This window comes from Leuciscus leuciscus (assembly GCF_965113295.1).
Source record: "Leuciscus leuciscus genome assembly, chromosome: 3".
Classification (NCBI taxonomy): Eukaryota; Metazoa; Chordata; class Actinopteri; order Cypriniformes; family Leuciscidae; genus Leuciscus; species Leuciscus leuciscus.
The window spans coordinates 1,711,844-1,726,843 of NC_138727.1; the positions used below are offsets into that span (position 1 = coordinate 1,711,844).

The 15,000-nt window shown below is 38.4% G+C and overlaps 2 protein-coding genes and 1 long non-coding RNA gene across 4 annotated transcripts in view; 2 read left to right on the plus strand and 1 right to left on the minus strand.

Annotated features, from left to right (window-relative positions):
- The window catches only part of cyyr1 (cysteine/tyrosine-rich 1), a 9,618-nt gene extending 7,537 nt beyond the window's left edge, over positions 1 to 2,081 (plus strand). Inside the window, exon 4 of the mRNA XM_082163973.1 lies at positions 1,637 to 2,081. Within this exon, the coding sequence (XP_082020099.1) occupies positions 1,637 to 1,776 (140 nt within the window). The 3' untranslated portion in view covers positions 1,777 to 2,081. The remainder of the gene's footprint in view (positions 1 to 1,636) is intronic.
- A 1,185-nt stretch (positions 2,082 to 3,266) lies between these two features.
- Positions 3,267 to 15,000, plus strand: part of appa (amyloid beta (A4) precursor protein a) — a 48,078-nt gene continuing 36,344 nt past the window's right edge. The window contains exon 1 of one of the 2 annotated variants that reach the window (XM_082163803.1): positions 3,267 to 3,471. In XM_082163803.1, the coding sequence (XP_082019929.1) occupies positions 3,415 to 3,471 (57 nt within the window). In that variant the 5' untranslated portion in view covers positions 3,267 to 3,414. The remainder of the gene's footprint in view (positions 3,472 to 15,000) is intronic. The other variant, XM_082163802.1, reaches the window with a different exon arrangement.
- LOC309494592 lies at positions 3,880 to 6,562 on the minus strand. Its single transcript, XR_014204392.1, has 2 exons — positions 5,957 to 6,562; positions 3,880 to 5,853 (listed from the first exon to the last, which is right to left on the minus strand). It is a non-coding gene; the product is annotated as an uncharacterized lncRNA (long non-coding RNA).

Genomic DNA, 15,000 nt, shown 5'->3' on the forward strand with positions numbered 1-15,000 from the left:
TTTAACATGCGATATAAAAATATCTGTGGGGTATTTTGAGCTAAAACTTCACACACACACTCTGTGGACATCAGAGACTTATTTTACATCTTGTGAAAAGGACATTATACCAGCGCTTTAACGTCCCCTTGTGGTCAATAATTTTATCCCTTAAAACTCATCTTTGATCACCAAAATGACATATTTAAATGTATTTTTCCTTGAAAACAATATTCTTCATTCCTTAAAATAGCTTGACTGCAACTTTACACCCATGCCTCATTTAGGATACATATATAGTATAGTACACTTATTACACAGCATTTCGCCACATAAATAATTATGGAGATCAGAGATATTGATTTCAGATTTTAAAATCGCACCTGTTTGTATCTCATAATCCAACAGTGTACAAAGCAACAGTCACAAAATGGCGGCAGCGTTTGTATGAAACGAGAGAGCGAGTCCACGATACTGGATGGCATATTAATAACTGTACATAAATCTGGGAATAATTTACCACTGGATGGCTCGATTGACCAATCAGAATCAAGTATTCCACCGAGCCATGTAATAATAACTAATAACCACATGTTATCAAGCACTGGGGATTTAACCATTTTAACCATCCGCAGCGTTTTGTGAATTATAATCAATTAATATTCATTAATTTGATGGATTTGCTGCACTGACACTATCATATGAGAACAAAACTTAAATTGTCTTCAGCTTTACTTGCGAAATTGAACTTGTTTCATAATTGATACATTTTTATAGTTATTTTACTGTTTATTCTTGTGCAACTGCTTTGAAACAGTGTACTGTGTAGAGCGCTGTAGAGATAAAGCTCTCGTCTTTATGATTTTCTATTACCTTCACTAATTACTTTCTTCTTAAAATGTATTGCTGGATTTCTTAAATTTCTTTTATGGATGATTTTTAGTTATTTTGAAGGACATAAAGCATGTTTATTTACATGCACAAACTGTTTCATTACATAAACAACCTTTTGATAGATTTCTCTGACAATTACCAACCTTTCACCATCATTAAAACAAAACTACAAGCTGTTTTTGTGTCAGATCTATATCACTTTTTATGCATAATTAATAAGTAATGTGTCACTTTAGTGGCATTGCATGGGTTTTAATTTTTACATTAAATGTGCAAAAGTTCTAAATTGATTTATCTTTGTTTTAAGGCTGTGAAACAATTCATCGTGATTAATCGCATCCAAAATAAAAGTTTGTGTTTACATAATATACGTGTGTGTACTGTGTATATATAAATACACACATGCATAATTGCATATGTATATATTCAAGAAATATATGCATGTATATATATTTATACATAATTTATATTATATATAAATATAAATATTTTATATATAAATAACACATTTTTCTTAAATATATACATAATAATTACACACACGCATATTATGTAAACACAAACTTTTATTTTGGATGCGATTAAATAGTTTGATGTAGGACTGACACTAAAACTCTGAAAACTCACACACTCATTTTTATTTTGGGTGAACGATACACAATATATAGTCACTATCCACGATACATGTTGTTGTATTTTTGTATTGCGATATATTGTGACACCCCTAGTGCACACATTAATCTCCAGCTCTTATGTTTGGCAGGTCCTCCTCCTCCATACAGTTATGATTATGAGATGTATCCTCCTGATCTCCGGCCGCCTCCATACACACCGACTCCACCCAGAGCACACACACACACACACTCTCCACCTCCACCCTATCCAGGAGACAGCCGGAAATGAGCCTGATTTCTGCTGAGGATGATGATGATGATGATGATAGTTGCACAGAATCCCTGCACAACACAAGACCAGCGCTCGGGGAATGAATGGGAGGATTTGCGAAGATGCTTCTCATGTGGGGATTTGAATATTTTTTTATTAATGCCATGGACATTTATGGTCTCACAAATCTAACGAACACTAATAAAAGTTATTTCGAGCAGCGTGAGACCAGGACAGGCCTACAAACTCATATGAGATCAAACGTGATTTGTTCATGACAAATGAAAAGGCTGTTAATATGGGAATAAACTTCATATGTATTATATATGTATTATATTCTCATACCTACAAAGTGTGTCTCGATTAATCCACCGAGGAAACAAGAGGATTGTGGATGCAGAAAAATGTGTTTGTTCATATGCATAGAAATTTGAAAGGACTAATAGGGCAACTTTTATGTATTTTTAGTTATTACCGTAATTACGAGATTCCAACTTGTAAACTGGGAATTTTCTGAGAGTTCCGACTTGTATCACGTGACCGCAGGATATTATGAAAACACAGCAGGTGCAGTTCACTGTTCTCAGAAAACTACCGATTGTGTCCAAACAGCAAAGCTTTAACGCGTTTTTTGTGTTAGTGTGTACTTTTCATTATAAAACCGAATCCTGCATGCTTTTTTGTTTTTTTGCAAAAGGATCCTTGCATGTGTGCAGGTATTTCTATCGCACAATTTGTTATCATTATGTTTAATTGCGGCCTTTAAAAGCTATTTTTTCGCACACAGTCAATGAACCACTAAAATACAAATATATTTCATTCAGAAACTCTCTGAACGTCCACACGGGGGCAGCAAATAACTGAAGTCTCATGCGCATAATTCAATTCTCCACCTGCAATATAAGCTATACAAGACATTTAATGCCTTTATTTATTTTTTACAAATGCAAAACGGAATACATGTATTAGATGAGCAATAACGACATAAATTACAGTGAAAAGCTAAAAAATAAACCGATTATATTTGAAAATTTTAAATAAATTTAACAAAAACTGATTGAAATACAAATCTGAAGAGTAATTTTTTTTTGTTATTACTATAATATATTTTATTACTAAGCTAAAAAAAAAAAATAAACCGATCATGTTTTAAAAATTAAAATAGCCTAACAAAGTAACAAACATTTATTGAAAAACAAATCTGAAGAGTAAAATTTTTTATCACTATATTAATATATTTATTACTCATAAAATGTATGTTTCAGGCAAGCAGCGACCAAACAAGCTTAAATAAACAACAATACAGTATTTATGTAAAATATAAAAATACAAATAATTATAATATAAAATATATTTAACTTTAAAAGAAAAATATTTATAAAATAAGGTAAAATAAAGGATGCAGGTGGAAGAGTAGTCTTAGATTGTATTTTAATGTTAGTTTGCAGTGTTTTCAGGCATTCCCTCCCCCTTCCCACACATTCATCCCGCGTCGCGTCACATGACGCGTTGTTCTCCTGACTCGCCTTCATCGCAGGCGCATCGCATTCTTCTGGGAGTCGACACGAAACACACACCGACATTTTACAGCAAACGGATATATTTACTCGATAAAGCCCAGCACTGTTTGTTGGAAGCACAGAGGAGAGGAGCAGAATGGGGTGTCGAGAGGTTTTCATATTCCTGATGGTCGCGACATCGACGCTCGCCGAGGTAAGACATCGACAAAAGATCGGATAGCGACGCTGATCAATGTGACCATCAATGTAACAAGTCGAGTCAATGTAACGATCACAGCAACGTTAGATAGGCTACACAAGAACGACTACGATTCAACAAAAAACAGCGCGACTGCACATTTCGTGTGCAAACATCGCGACGATTATTATTTATGCGTTCAGAACGAGGTTAAACAATCATTAATACATTTTTTTAGTCAAATTGTTACCTAACGAATTTTGTTTGCTCGGTTGGTGTGGAATTTTTCCGGTTGGATTGGAAATGTGTCTCGCGATGAAATCGCTACATGTATCATGCGATGTTTTATATCCAGAGTGAGAAATACGCTACTGTGTAACAGATCCACTAAATATTAATACGAAAACTGTCAAGCTGAAGGTGAAACCCTCAGATCATAAATGCTCGATCTGCTGCGGTCGCGTGATTATCTTTAGGAATATAATTTGACATCATATTCAGTGTTTTACACATTCATTGCTGTTTTTATATCGACTCTGTTTTGGTGTAGATCCAGATAGTTAATGGAGGAATGCGTTCAGTGGCCTGTTGGGTCGGGGATTAAATAACAGGGATCATGATGGGATCAAACACGAATCCTCTAGGAATCAAATGAGATGCTATTGGATAATCTGGAACTGAACGGCAGGATCACGTTTGGATTGATTTCAATCAACCGTGTTGTTGTTGGTGGGCGCGTGTAGAGAACATTATTTTCATAAGTCCCTGTAGTCAATCATTTTATCCCTCAAAACTCATCTTTGATCACCAAAATTATATATTAAAAAAAAATCCTTGAAAATTAGTCATGCCTTAAAATATCTTGAATGTAACTCGACATTCTTGCCTCATTTAGTAGGCTATATACGCGGTTCTATGAATATGCAAATGAGCCCCGCCTCCACTCACTCACTCACTCAGCTCAGAGATCCACTGCTTGACGATCACACGTTGATCTGATTGGTTACAAGGTAGTTTGTGACGTCAGAAACACCAGCGATTTCAAAGCGTGTTTTTGAGACTGTCTTTGGTTCACTGCAGTTTTAAGGAGGAAATACTCAGCAATGGTGTCGACTTATGAATTTACACATGGTTTGTCTTAAAGCATATTAATAACACCACATAGACACATAAACAACATTAAAAGCTGGATTTACACCACAGGGGGACATGTATCACTAGTCTTGCTGGTTTAAGGTGGTCAAGCTGGTCTCCCAGTCTAGCCAGCTGAAGAAGTGGTCAAAACCACTCTATAACCAGTCTGCTAAACCAGGTAGCCCTGAAACCAGTAAACCAGTTTAGGCTGGTTTTATCTGCTCAAGATGGCAGCGGCTGAACTGGATGAAACCGTGGCATCATGCTTCGAGGAACGCGCTATTTTTAAACGCTAACGAGCGGTTTAAGTTTATTTTTACTGTAAGAAACCATTGTTTTTGCGCGTGTCAAAGCCTGTAATCTTCCACACCACAGTCTCTCCACTCTATTCTCAGCACATTTACAGACTTTTGAAGGATATTATGAAAAGCTACTGTGCTAATACCATAGTTAGCGGGCATATTCCATGGTGTTCTTGGAGTACTACTACGTCAATACCATTATATATGAATATTGTGTAAAATACTATGGTATTACTCCCTGATTCCGTCCATCTCAGTTCATTTTAAATGCATTGTGAGTGTAGTAATGAAGATCTGTTTACCAGTTATAGATGTAAACAATATTAGCCGGATGTGATGAAGTGCTTTCACATTTGGTGGTTTGTGGTTTTGTTGGTCTTGCCACTAAAAGGTCTGGAGAAATGGATGTTTGACCGATGCTTCGCATTCATGGACAAATGTTGAAACACACAGACTGTGATGAGGACATGGTATTGGAACCAGAACTGGGCGATATAGCTAAAAAAATATGTTTTTATCCTTACTGATGATATTTAATACGCATCTCAATGCTTATGTATTTATCTGAAATGACTAAAGTAAAGAAGAACCATCATTTGTTTCAACCATTAATGCCAAGAAGTAAATCTACTTCTCAGTCATGGCCTGTTTTCTGCATACAATTTTTCATTAAATGAATCCAAAGAGTATTTATACAGTACATTTGCATTTATATGCACCAGTATGACTGTATTTATGCACAATCAAACCAAAAATTATTCAGATATTATACCAGATGTAATTTTTGATATTGTTTCACTAGTGTGATCAGGACACTATAGTTCATTTCTGTAAGTGAGGAGAGCAAAATAAAGTAAACTGTGACATATTACACCCAATAACTCTTCATACAGTGACTAACAGTGACACTGGGAGCAGAAATGATTGGGACACTTTGAGCTGATCATGTTTTGCTGAAGTGCTTTTTCTTTAATTGCTAATGCTCTTTTTACACACAGACTGAACTAGGGATGGGACGATTACCGGTTTCACTATAAACCATGATAAAACGTACTTACGGTTACTATTATCGTTTAAAATGTAATTATTATTAAAACCGTGTTTGATTATCGCGATTTTAATAACTCACTGTAAACCCTGTCCAGCCAGCAACAGCTCTGGCGCTGGCGCGGCGCACAATGTTAGTGTTTTTTTTTATTCGAGAAGGAATGGCGGAAGGCAGATTAATGTTTTAAATCTTACATGATCACAGAAATATTATCAAACTCTGTAAACAATAAATCAACTCTGATTTCATTTTCAATCCAATCGAAAACGGAGACGCAAGACGGCAAGTTGTGTTTGAATGAAACGAGAGAGCGCGTGCGCGTCCGTTGTGATGCATGTGCGCTGTGTTATAATGCGTTTTCGATTGGATTGAAAATGAAATCAGAGTTGATTTATTGTTTACTGAGTTTGATGATATTTCTGTGATCATGTAAGATTTAAAACATTAATCTGAAATTTTAATTGGTTGAGTTTAGCTCAACCAATCACCAAGCAATGCTTCATTTTGTTCAGTCTAGGGATGGGACGGTATGAAAATTTCATATCACGATAATAGTGACCAAAATTATCGTGATTTTCAAATATAAAACGTGTTGAAATGTTTTCAGTGTTGAGCATCAGTTCTTTTTGAACACTCCTCTTGTTTTAACCAAACCGTGATATTGATAATCACGATAATTTTAGCAAAACCATCACAAATACTGTAATACAAGTCAAGTCATCCTCATTTATACAGCGCTTTAACAATATATATATATATATAGTTTCACAGCAGCTTTACAGTGATAACAGGAGATTACAGTGACAGAGATTGTTTCGGCTTTATAGCAGATCTAGAATAAAGTTATTGTCCAGATAAAGTTAGTTTTTAAGGTTAGGACCGAGAGTTGTTGATGAAAGTGTCTTTGTTTTCATCTGTGCCTCGGATGAAACGCCATATTGCGTGTTCTCTGTTGTTGCTCCGATTAGCCGCTTTATCCAGAACTATAGCCCTGTGAAGGTCACGTGACACACACACGTATGGCCGGCATTCAGAGCCGGCTTTGAGATGAGCGCTGGGGTTTACACACTGAATGCGTGGCTTTGTTGGCGGTAACATGACGTGTCAGCAGGTGAACCACGAACAACAGCTTCTTGAATAATCAGCATGAGTTTGTGCAAAACCTGCTGTGTTTCTGTGCCGATATATACAACTAAACAACTATATCTCACTGTTTTTAATCGCATCCCAAACAAAAGTGTGTTTATATATACAAAATAATTATACACAGTACACTACACACACACACATATTAAGTAAACAATTAACTTAAACTTAATTACGTTAAGTTTGGAGTACGTTTTATGAGAAAAAGTGTGTTACTTGCCGTTTCTTTGTGATTGTTTGTGTAATTTACTGTTTGTGTAAAAATTACTTCTACACCAATTTTTTTCAGTGGGAAAAAAATGGTTTGATTTCGGCGAATCGGTTCCTTTGAAGTGTGTTTCAATCCTCCAGTAATGATGCTCTGATTCATGAGATGTGTGCGCTGTTAGTCGGACTGGGCTGATTTTAAAATCCACAGGAAGCATATATATATATATATATAACGACCCTCCACGGGGCTGTTTCCATGGCGACAGATGCATTGGGGCATATATATAGCGACCCCCCCCCCCGGGGGTCGTTTATAACGAGAGTGCTGCGAATTACACATCCATGTCGTATGACAGATGCTTCTAGTTGTTAGATTTGACCTCTGATCTTCTCAGCCACAAACAGGGAAGCGTGATTAGCAGCGTCCCGCATGGCCTCGTCCCACAGGAGGATTGATGATGCCGTAACGCGTGTGTGTTGCATGTCATTGCATGAGAAACGAATATTACAAAAACGTGCACTTGCTGTAAAACTGCTTTGCAAGGATTTGTATTGTGAAAAGCTCTAGCTGTGTGAAACAGATGCAGTTATTAGTGTTATATCGCTTATTCTGATTCAGACCACGGATGCACATTATAGTGTTAAAGATGAGTATGTTCAATAATTAATTCATACCACACTCCCAGCTAACAGGGAATTTTCTCTCAAAGTTATGAACAAACATTCTTTCAGGAACGTTAATAGAACGTTTGTTCAATGTTATCTGGTCTGTAAAAGAGCACAAAAACATTTTCTCCTGTCATGTTTTCTCGGTTGTTCATCTAACATTTTTTAAATGTATCTAGACCTACTTGTTCAGAGAGAACATTCAAAAGTAACATTCCTAAAATGTTTGAAGAATTATAAAATGGAATGTTCCCTTAAAGGATTAGTTCACCCCAAAATGAAAATTTCCTAATAATTTACTCACCCCAATGCCATCCAAGATATCCATGTCTTTCTTTCCTCAGTGGGAGAGAAATTATGTTTTTTGAGGAAAACATTTCTGGATTTTTCTTCTAACAATGGACTTCTGGACTAACAAACAACCTCTTCTTCAGCTGTGATCGCGTACAGCCCGTTTAAACACTTCAAACACTTTTGAAACTGCATTGATTTGGACTTGACCGTTGAAGTCCATTGTTAGAAGAAAAATCCAGAAATGTTTTCCTCAAAAAACATAATTTCTCTCCCACTGAGGAAAGAAAGACATGGATATCTTGGATGGCATTGGGGTGAGTAAATTATTAGGAAATTTTCATTTTGGGGTGAACTAATCCTTTAACAACCCACGCAAAGTTGATAATTCCGCGAGTAACTGCAGTTGCAGATTTCAATCAGAGATGGCGACGAAGAGGAACAACTATGCACTGCAGCTTTAACGTTTGATGATCACGTTATAATTTACATGTGCGTCAGCAATCGCTCGTTTCTGCTTCTTCTTCACCTGTGTTTCGATCAGGAGATTCTGTGCTCTTTCAATAGATATGTAACAGCGCCACCTACCATATAACAGTGGGAAAAACCCGGAAAAACGTGTGAATGGCGGGGAAAGAGGCTATTTGTGAAATGATTCCTGGAAATTGGATTATTTTGCTCATATTGTTTCTGTGTTTGTGTATCAAATCTAGACTTATCTTTTCAACAGGACTGTTTTCTTAAATCTGTTCAGTTCTAATGCATAGAATGCAATAGCGCTGCACAATATATCGAAATATCACAAATGTATATCGCAATATGCATATCGCAACGGCTTGCAATAACGGGTCATGAACAAAAGACGAAGAGAAAATCACTCGCTGCTCTGGACTGAATAACTTTTGTAGCTTTAATAAGAATCAGTATATATTTAATTCATACAGTAAAAAACTAAGCAGTGTTTTATTTTTACATTTGATTATTCAGTTTCTGTTGTTTAATAACCCTAATGTAGGATATCCTGAACCCCTGAACTAACTGTGATGTTAAAATAACACTTCTATTGTTTCAGTAAAACACTGATGTTCACTGTCAGAAGCTGTAGGGATGTTTTCTCGTCACAAAAGGAATGTGAAACACGTGTGTAGGTTATATAATTTTAAAGATAATTAAGTTTATTTCACACACTTTAAGCATTATTGCATCGCATATTGAATATCGCATTTTTCTTCAGTATCGTGCTGCTAGAATGCAGTGATGGTTGTGAAGGAGTGCAGATGTGGGATAAACAGTGTTTCCTGGTCTCGTGTGTTTCTCCTGCGCTATATTTAGTGTTCCTCAGGAGAGAGAGGGGCGAGGCACATATTCCTGTCTCTCTCTCTCTCTCTCTCTCTCTCTCGTTCGCCCGCACACTCTCAGCCTTTTCTCTGAACTCATGTGATGTTTCATTGTGCCGAGACACAAGCGCGCCGCCATCTTTAGAAATCTGTGTTTGAACTTCAGGTTTTGCGGTCGCTCTGTATATTTCTATGGCATCGCTGTCAAAGAGTTATTAGCTTGTGAAGTGGATTTGCTTATTGTAAGAGTTAGCAAAAGTTATCATGAGCATTGTAATGTTTGAACAAATGTCTAGGAAGATTTTTAAAACATGGAAATACACTCCAGAAGACTGAACACAACGAGCCTCCACTGGTTTCTGATGCGTCTGAAAAGGGGCGGAGCTTCAGAAGCTCTGTAGAATCATCATGGAGTTGTGTTGTAAATAGAGTTGGATCTGTGTTGATGTCGAGCGGTACCGTGAGAATCAGATTATAGACATTGGTTTCAGTAGTTCAGGGTGTGTGTGAATCTATTAGATTATTTGTAAAAAAACAAAAAAAACAATGCATTTCATATACAAAAATTTGCTCTATATACTGTAAAAAATTAGCAAAGCAAAGATTGAATATGTTTTACAAGAAACTACTATTTCAGTAAAAAAAATTCTGCTTTAAAATTTCACGTTTAATTCAATTGCTTGCCGTTTCTTTGTAATTATTTGTGTTGGAAATTTTCTTTCTACACTATTTTTTTTTCTGTCGCATTTACTCGCTATTCTACAAGTGGAACATTATCCATATTACGACGTCATTTACAGACAGCATTATGAATCATTTATTGACGGTTTGTGGTGCATCTGCTGTCAGATCCACTACAGTCGCTGCTTCATCTGTCAGTGAAGTGTCTTTGTGAACTCTCCTTTACACTTTACAAAATAAAATGCCCTGAACAAACATATAATCGTCCGAGGTTATCCGGAACGCCATTAAAATAAACCATACGCTTGTTTCCGATGCTGGTAATCTCCTGAAGTACAGAGACTCAAACCGGCTGCTTAAACTGGACGCGTCAAAGCAAACCTTCCATTTATCTTCCAAAACTATATAAAAGTTCATTAAAAGTGCCCTTATAATGCTATTTTAAATGTTCCTAATGTTGTTTTGATGTCTCCTACAACAGGTTCACACGCATCAAAAGACAAAATCACTTTAATTCCCTCATAATCTGCACTGCAGCGTCAGCTCTTTCCTCTCAGTGTCTGAAACGCTTCCATCAAGGATTCAGTCTCTCTAAGCCCCGCCTCTCTGAGAGCTGCTCTGCTCTGATTGGTCAGAAAGCAAACGCTCATTATCATATCTGAATCTCAGCTCTTGATCACAGTCTCTCTAAGCCCCGCCTCTCTGAGAGCTGCTCTGCTGTGATTGGTCAGAAAGCAAACGCTCATTATCATATCTGAATCTCAGCTCTTGATCACAGTCTCTCTAAGCCCTGCCTCTCTGAGAGCTGCTCTGCTGTGATTGGTCAGAAAGCAAACGCTCATTATCATATCTGAATCTCAGCTCTTGATCACAGTCTCTCCAAGCCCCGCCTCTCTGAGAGCTGCTCTGCTGTGATTGGTCAGAAAGCAAACGCTCATTATCATATCTGAATCTCAGCTCTTGATCACAGTCTCTCTAAGCCCCGCCTCTCTGAGAGCTGCTCTGCTGTGATTGGTCAGAAAGCAAACGCTCATTATCATATCTGAATCTCAGCTCTTGATCACAGTCTCTCTAAGCCCCGCCTCTCTGAGAGCTGCTCTGCTGTGATTGGTCAGGAAGCAAACGCTCATTATCATATCTGAATCTCAGCTCTTGATCACAGTGATACGAACAGTGACGATGGCGTGGGGTTTACCGTATCAATCTCAGAAAACAGCGTCTTCTCGACACGAACAACACGAACCAAACTCTTCCAGTCTCAGATACACTACAGTGTTTGAGGGCGGAGCTAAGAGACGCTGTTCAGCCAATCAGGACCAGAGAAAGAAAGAAAATTTGCATATGCAAATTAGTTACAAAAGGTTCAACAGGAAGTGAGAGTGAATTACTGACGACTCATTTCATTTCAGACAATAAATCTATTACACGCAGTTTGATATTTGAAACTTTGCAGCTCTATTACACACTGCATGAAAGGGAATATTCATAAAAGCATTATAGGAGCACTTTAATAGCACAAGTTTTGTATAATATAATACTGCATTTGCAATTGAACACGAGAAGTTACTGTGTGTTTCACTAATGCGGATCTTTCTGCTTCCAGAAAAGTATGTGCGTGTGTGTGTGTGTGCGTGTGTGTGTGTGTGCGTGTGTGTGTGTGTGCGTGTGTGTGAGAGAGAGAGAAATGCTTCCACCTCCTGTTTACTCCCAGAGCGGACGTCCAGTTTGTGTGTTGAAGTACGGACACAAAAGCATCCGTGTGTGTGTGTGTGTTGAAGTACGGACACAAAAGCATCCGTGTGTGTGTGAGTGAGAGAACTCTCTCAGATTCGTCTAGATAGCGTTTGTAAGTAATGCATCTGTCTGAGGGCTGACCTACATCTGCGTCGAGGACTGGTTTAAGGATTGTGTTGTTGAGTAAATGACGTAAATGTCATCTGTCATATTGTGTCTCTCTCAGATATGAACACACACGTACAGCGTGATTGTGTTTTACTGCGGTATAAACACACCAGCGATCTATGGCATCATCTCACATTCATATTTGCAGTGTAAAGTTGTGCTGAAGAACGTCTGATTCGATGAAAGAATGTTTCTGAAGGTGTTTATTGGGTAAAAGTTTCAGTCTTTTGAATAAAAGCGGCGCATTTACATGTTACTGCATCCACATCATTACCTTATAAAGAATAATTATATTATTTTATTATTTCATATTATTTTACATGAATGTTTTGATGGCTGATTTCAATTAAATGTATAATTGTATGAATACAAAGGTGTGTGTGTGTGTGTGTGTGTGTGTGTGTGTGTGTGTGTGTGTGTGTGTGTGTGTGTGTGTGTGTGTGTCTGCGGTTTAGGGTGTAACTGACACAATGTTTCAGTGACACCGGATTGTGTGTGTGTGTGTCTGTCTGTGTTTGTGTGTGTGTGTGTGTGTCTCTCTGTGTTTGTGTGTGTGTGTGTGTGTCTGTCTGTGTGTCTGTGTGTGTGTGTCTGTGTGTGTGTGTGTCTGTGTGTGTGTGTGTCTGTGTGTGTGTGTGTCTGTGTGTGTGTGTCTGTGTGTGTGTGTGTGTCTGTGTGTGTGTGTGTGTGTGTGTGTGTGTGTGTGTGTCTGTGTGTGTGTGTGTGTGTCTGTGTGTGTGTGTGTGTCTGTGTGTGTGTCTGTGTCTGTGTGTGTGTCTGTGTGTGTGTGTGTCTGTGTCTGTGTGTGTGTCTGTGTGTGTGTGTGTCTGTGTGTGTGTGTCTGTGTGTGTGTGTCTGTGTGTGTGTGTCTGTGTGTGTGTGTCTGTGTGTGTGTGTCTGTGTGTGTGTGTGTCTGTGTGTGTGTGTGTGTGTGTGTGTGTGTGTGTGTGCGAGAGATAATATCCGCTCCTGGCTGATACCGGATCTTCAGGGTGGGTGTATTACAGTGATTACAGGCCAGTCATTTATACACACACACACACACACGGCAACGCAATCAAGACGTCTGTTCCCACAGAGACTGTTGCCATGACCCCTCCCCCCCCCCCCCCCCCCCCCCCCCCCCCCCACACACACTCTCTGCTGCCATGGCGACGGTCAGGCTCACGCCCATAAACCCCCAGTGTCCTCTGGGAGAAAGTGTGTGGGGGTGTGTTTATTGTGAGGGGATTTTCTTATATGACAGGAGCCTTACACACACACACACACACACACACACACACACACACACACACACACACACACACACACACACACACAGAGAGACACAGACAGACACACACACACACACACACACACACACACACACACAGAAACACAGACAGACACACACACACACACACTCACTCTCTCTCTCTCTCTCTCTCTCTCTCTCTCTCTCTCTCTCTATATATATATATCTATACACATACACATACACACACACACACACACTCTCACTCTCACTCTCTCTCTCTCTCTCTCTCTCTCTCTCTCTCTCTCTCTCTCTCTCTCTATATATATATATCTATAATATCTATATCTATATATATATCTACACACACACACACACACACACACACACACACACACACACACACACACACACACACACACACACACACAGCACAACTGAGGATCTCTGGTTGATATGACACTGTTATCAGGTGTTCAGTTCAGCATGTGTTTCTGTGGATGTGGAAGTGTGTGTGTTCTGGATTGTGTGTATTAACTGTACTGGGACTGTTCCAGTGGCTGATGCAGGAGTTAATGTTCAACCTTATAGTTCAACATATTAAAGTCGTTTGATCAAATATTTGCTCACTGGAGGATTTTTCACCTGAGAAAGACTGTAATTCTAGGAAAAGTATTTGTGTGTATATATATTTTTTTTTACCACCAAACTCACAAGTAGCTATTTTTATTTTAAACTCATAAATAGTCATTTGTAATCATTGAAACATTTTAGAGCTGGAGAAGATGTGTGTTGGTTCCAGAAGTTTCCGTCTCTTTTCCTCAGCAGAAGCTCGACTCTCAGACGCTCGATCATGTTGACACTCGACCTGCAGCTTTATGGGAGTTTATCCCGGATCCCGGTTTAACCCTGTGATCCCACACCTGTGTGTGTGTGTGTGTGTGTGTGTGTGTGTGTGTGTGTGTGTCGAGGTGCCATGTGCTGGAGAAACACCTGCAGGGGGAACCCTGTGTGTGTCTGTGATTGAGTGTGTGAGTATCTTACCCAGAAGTGAGCTAAACCTGGCAAATTCTCCTTCTGTCTGAGTATATATGACTAGTTATATATATAAAACAAGAGAAGTCTCTGCAACGTTTCCATTTAGATCGATAAGTGTGTGTGTGTGTGTGTTCAGGATTTGCAGTTCTGTGGGATAATCTGTGTCTGCTTGAATCAACACTTGCACAGAAATTCTCCAAAAATAACTTGTTTTCATTCACATTTATGTGTTCACCAATGAAAGCCGTTCGTCACAGAGCCGACAATCATAATGTTCAAGAACTATTTCCTTAAACTTTCACTTTGAAAACACAGAATGTCTGTAGACTTTCTTTTAATGGGCCAATCAGTGTAAATCATCTCCAAATGACCGAATGTCACTTAATTAATATGCGTGGCTGATGTAATATTTCATGTTTTGTAATGGCTATAATCCGCTCATTTTTAAATCTAATTGATTTCAGTGATTCTGATGGCGGTTCTCAAACTTTGACTTCCCTGATGTCAGAGAAAATGTTCAAATGCTCTCAGTCAGACAGAGATCTGCCACTTCTG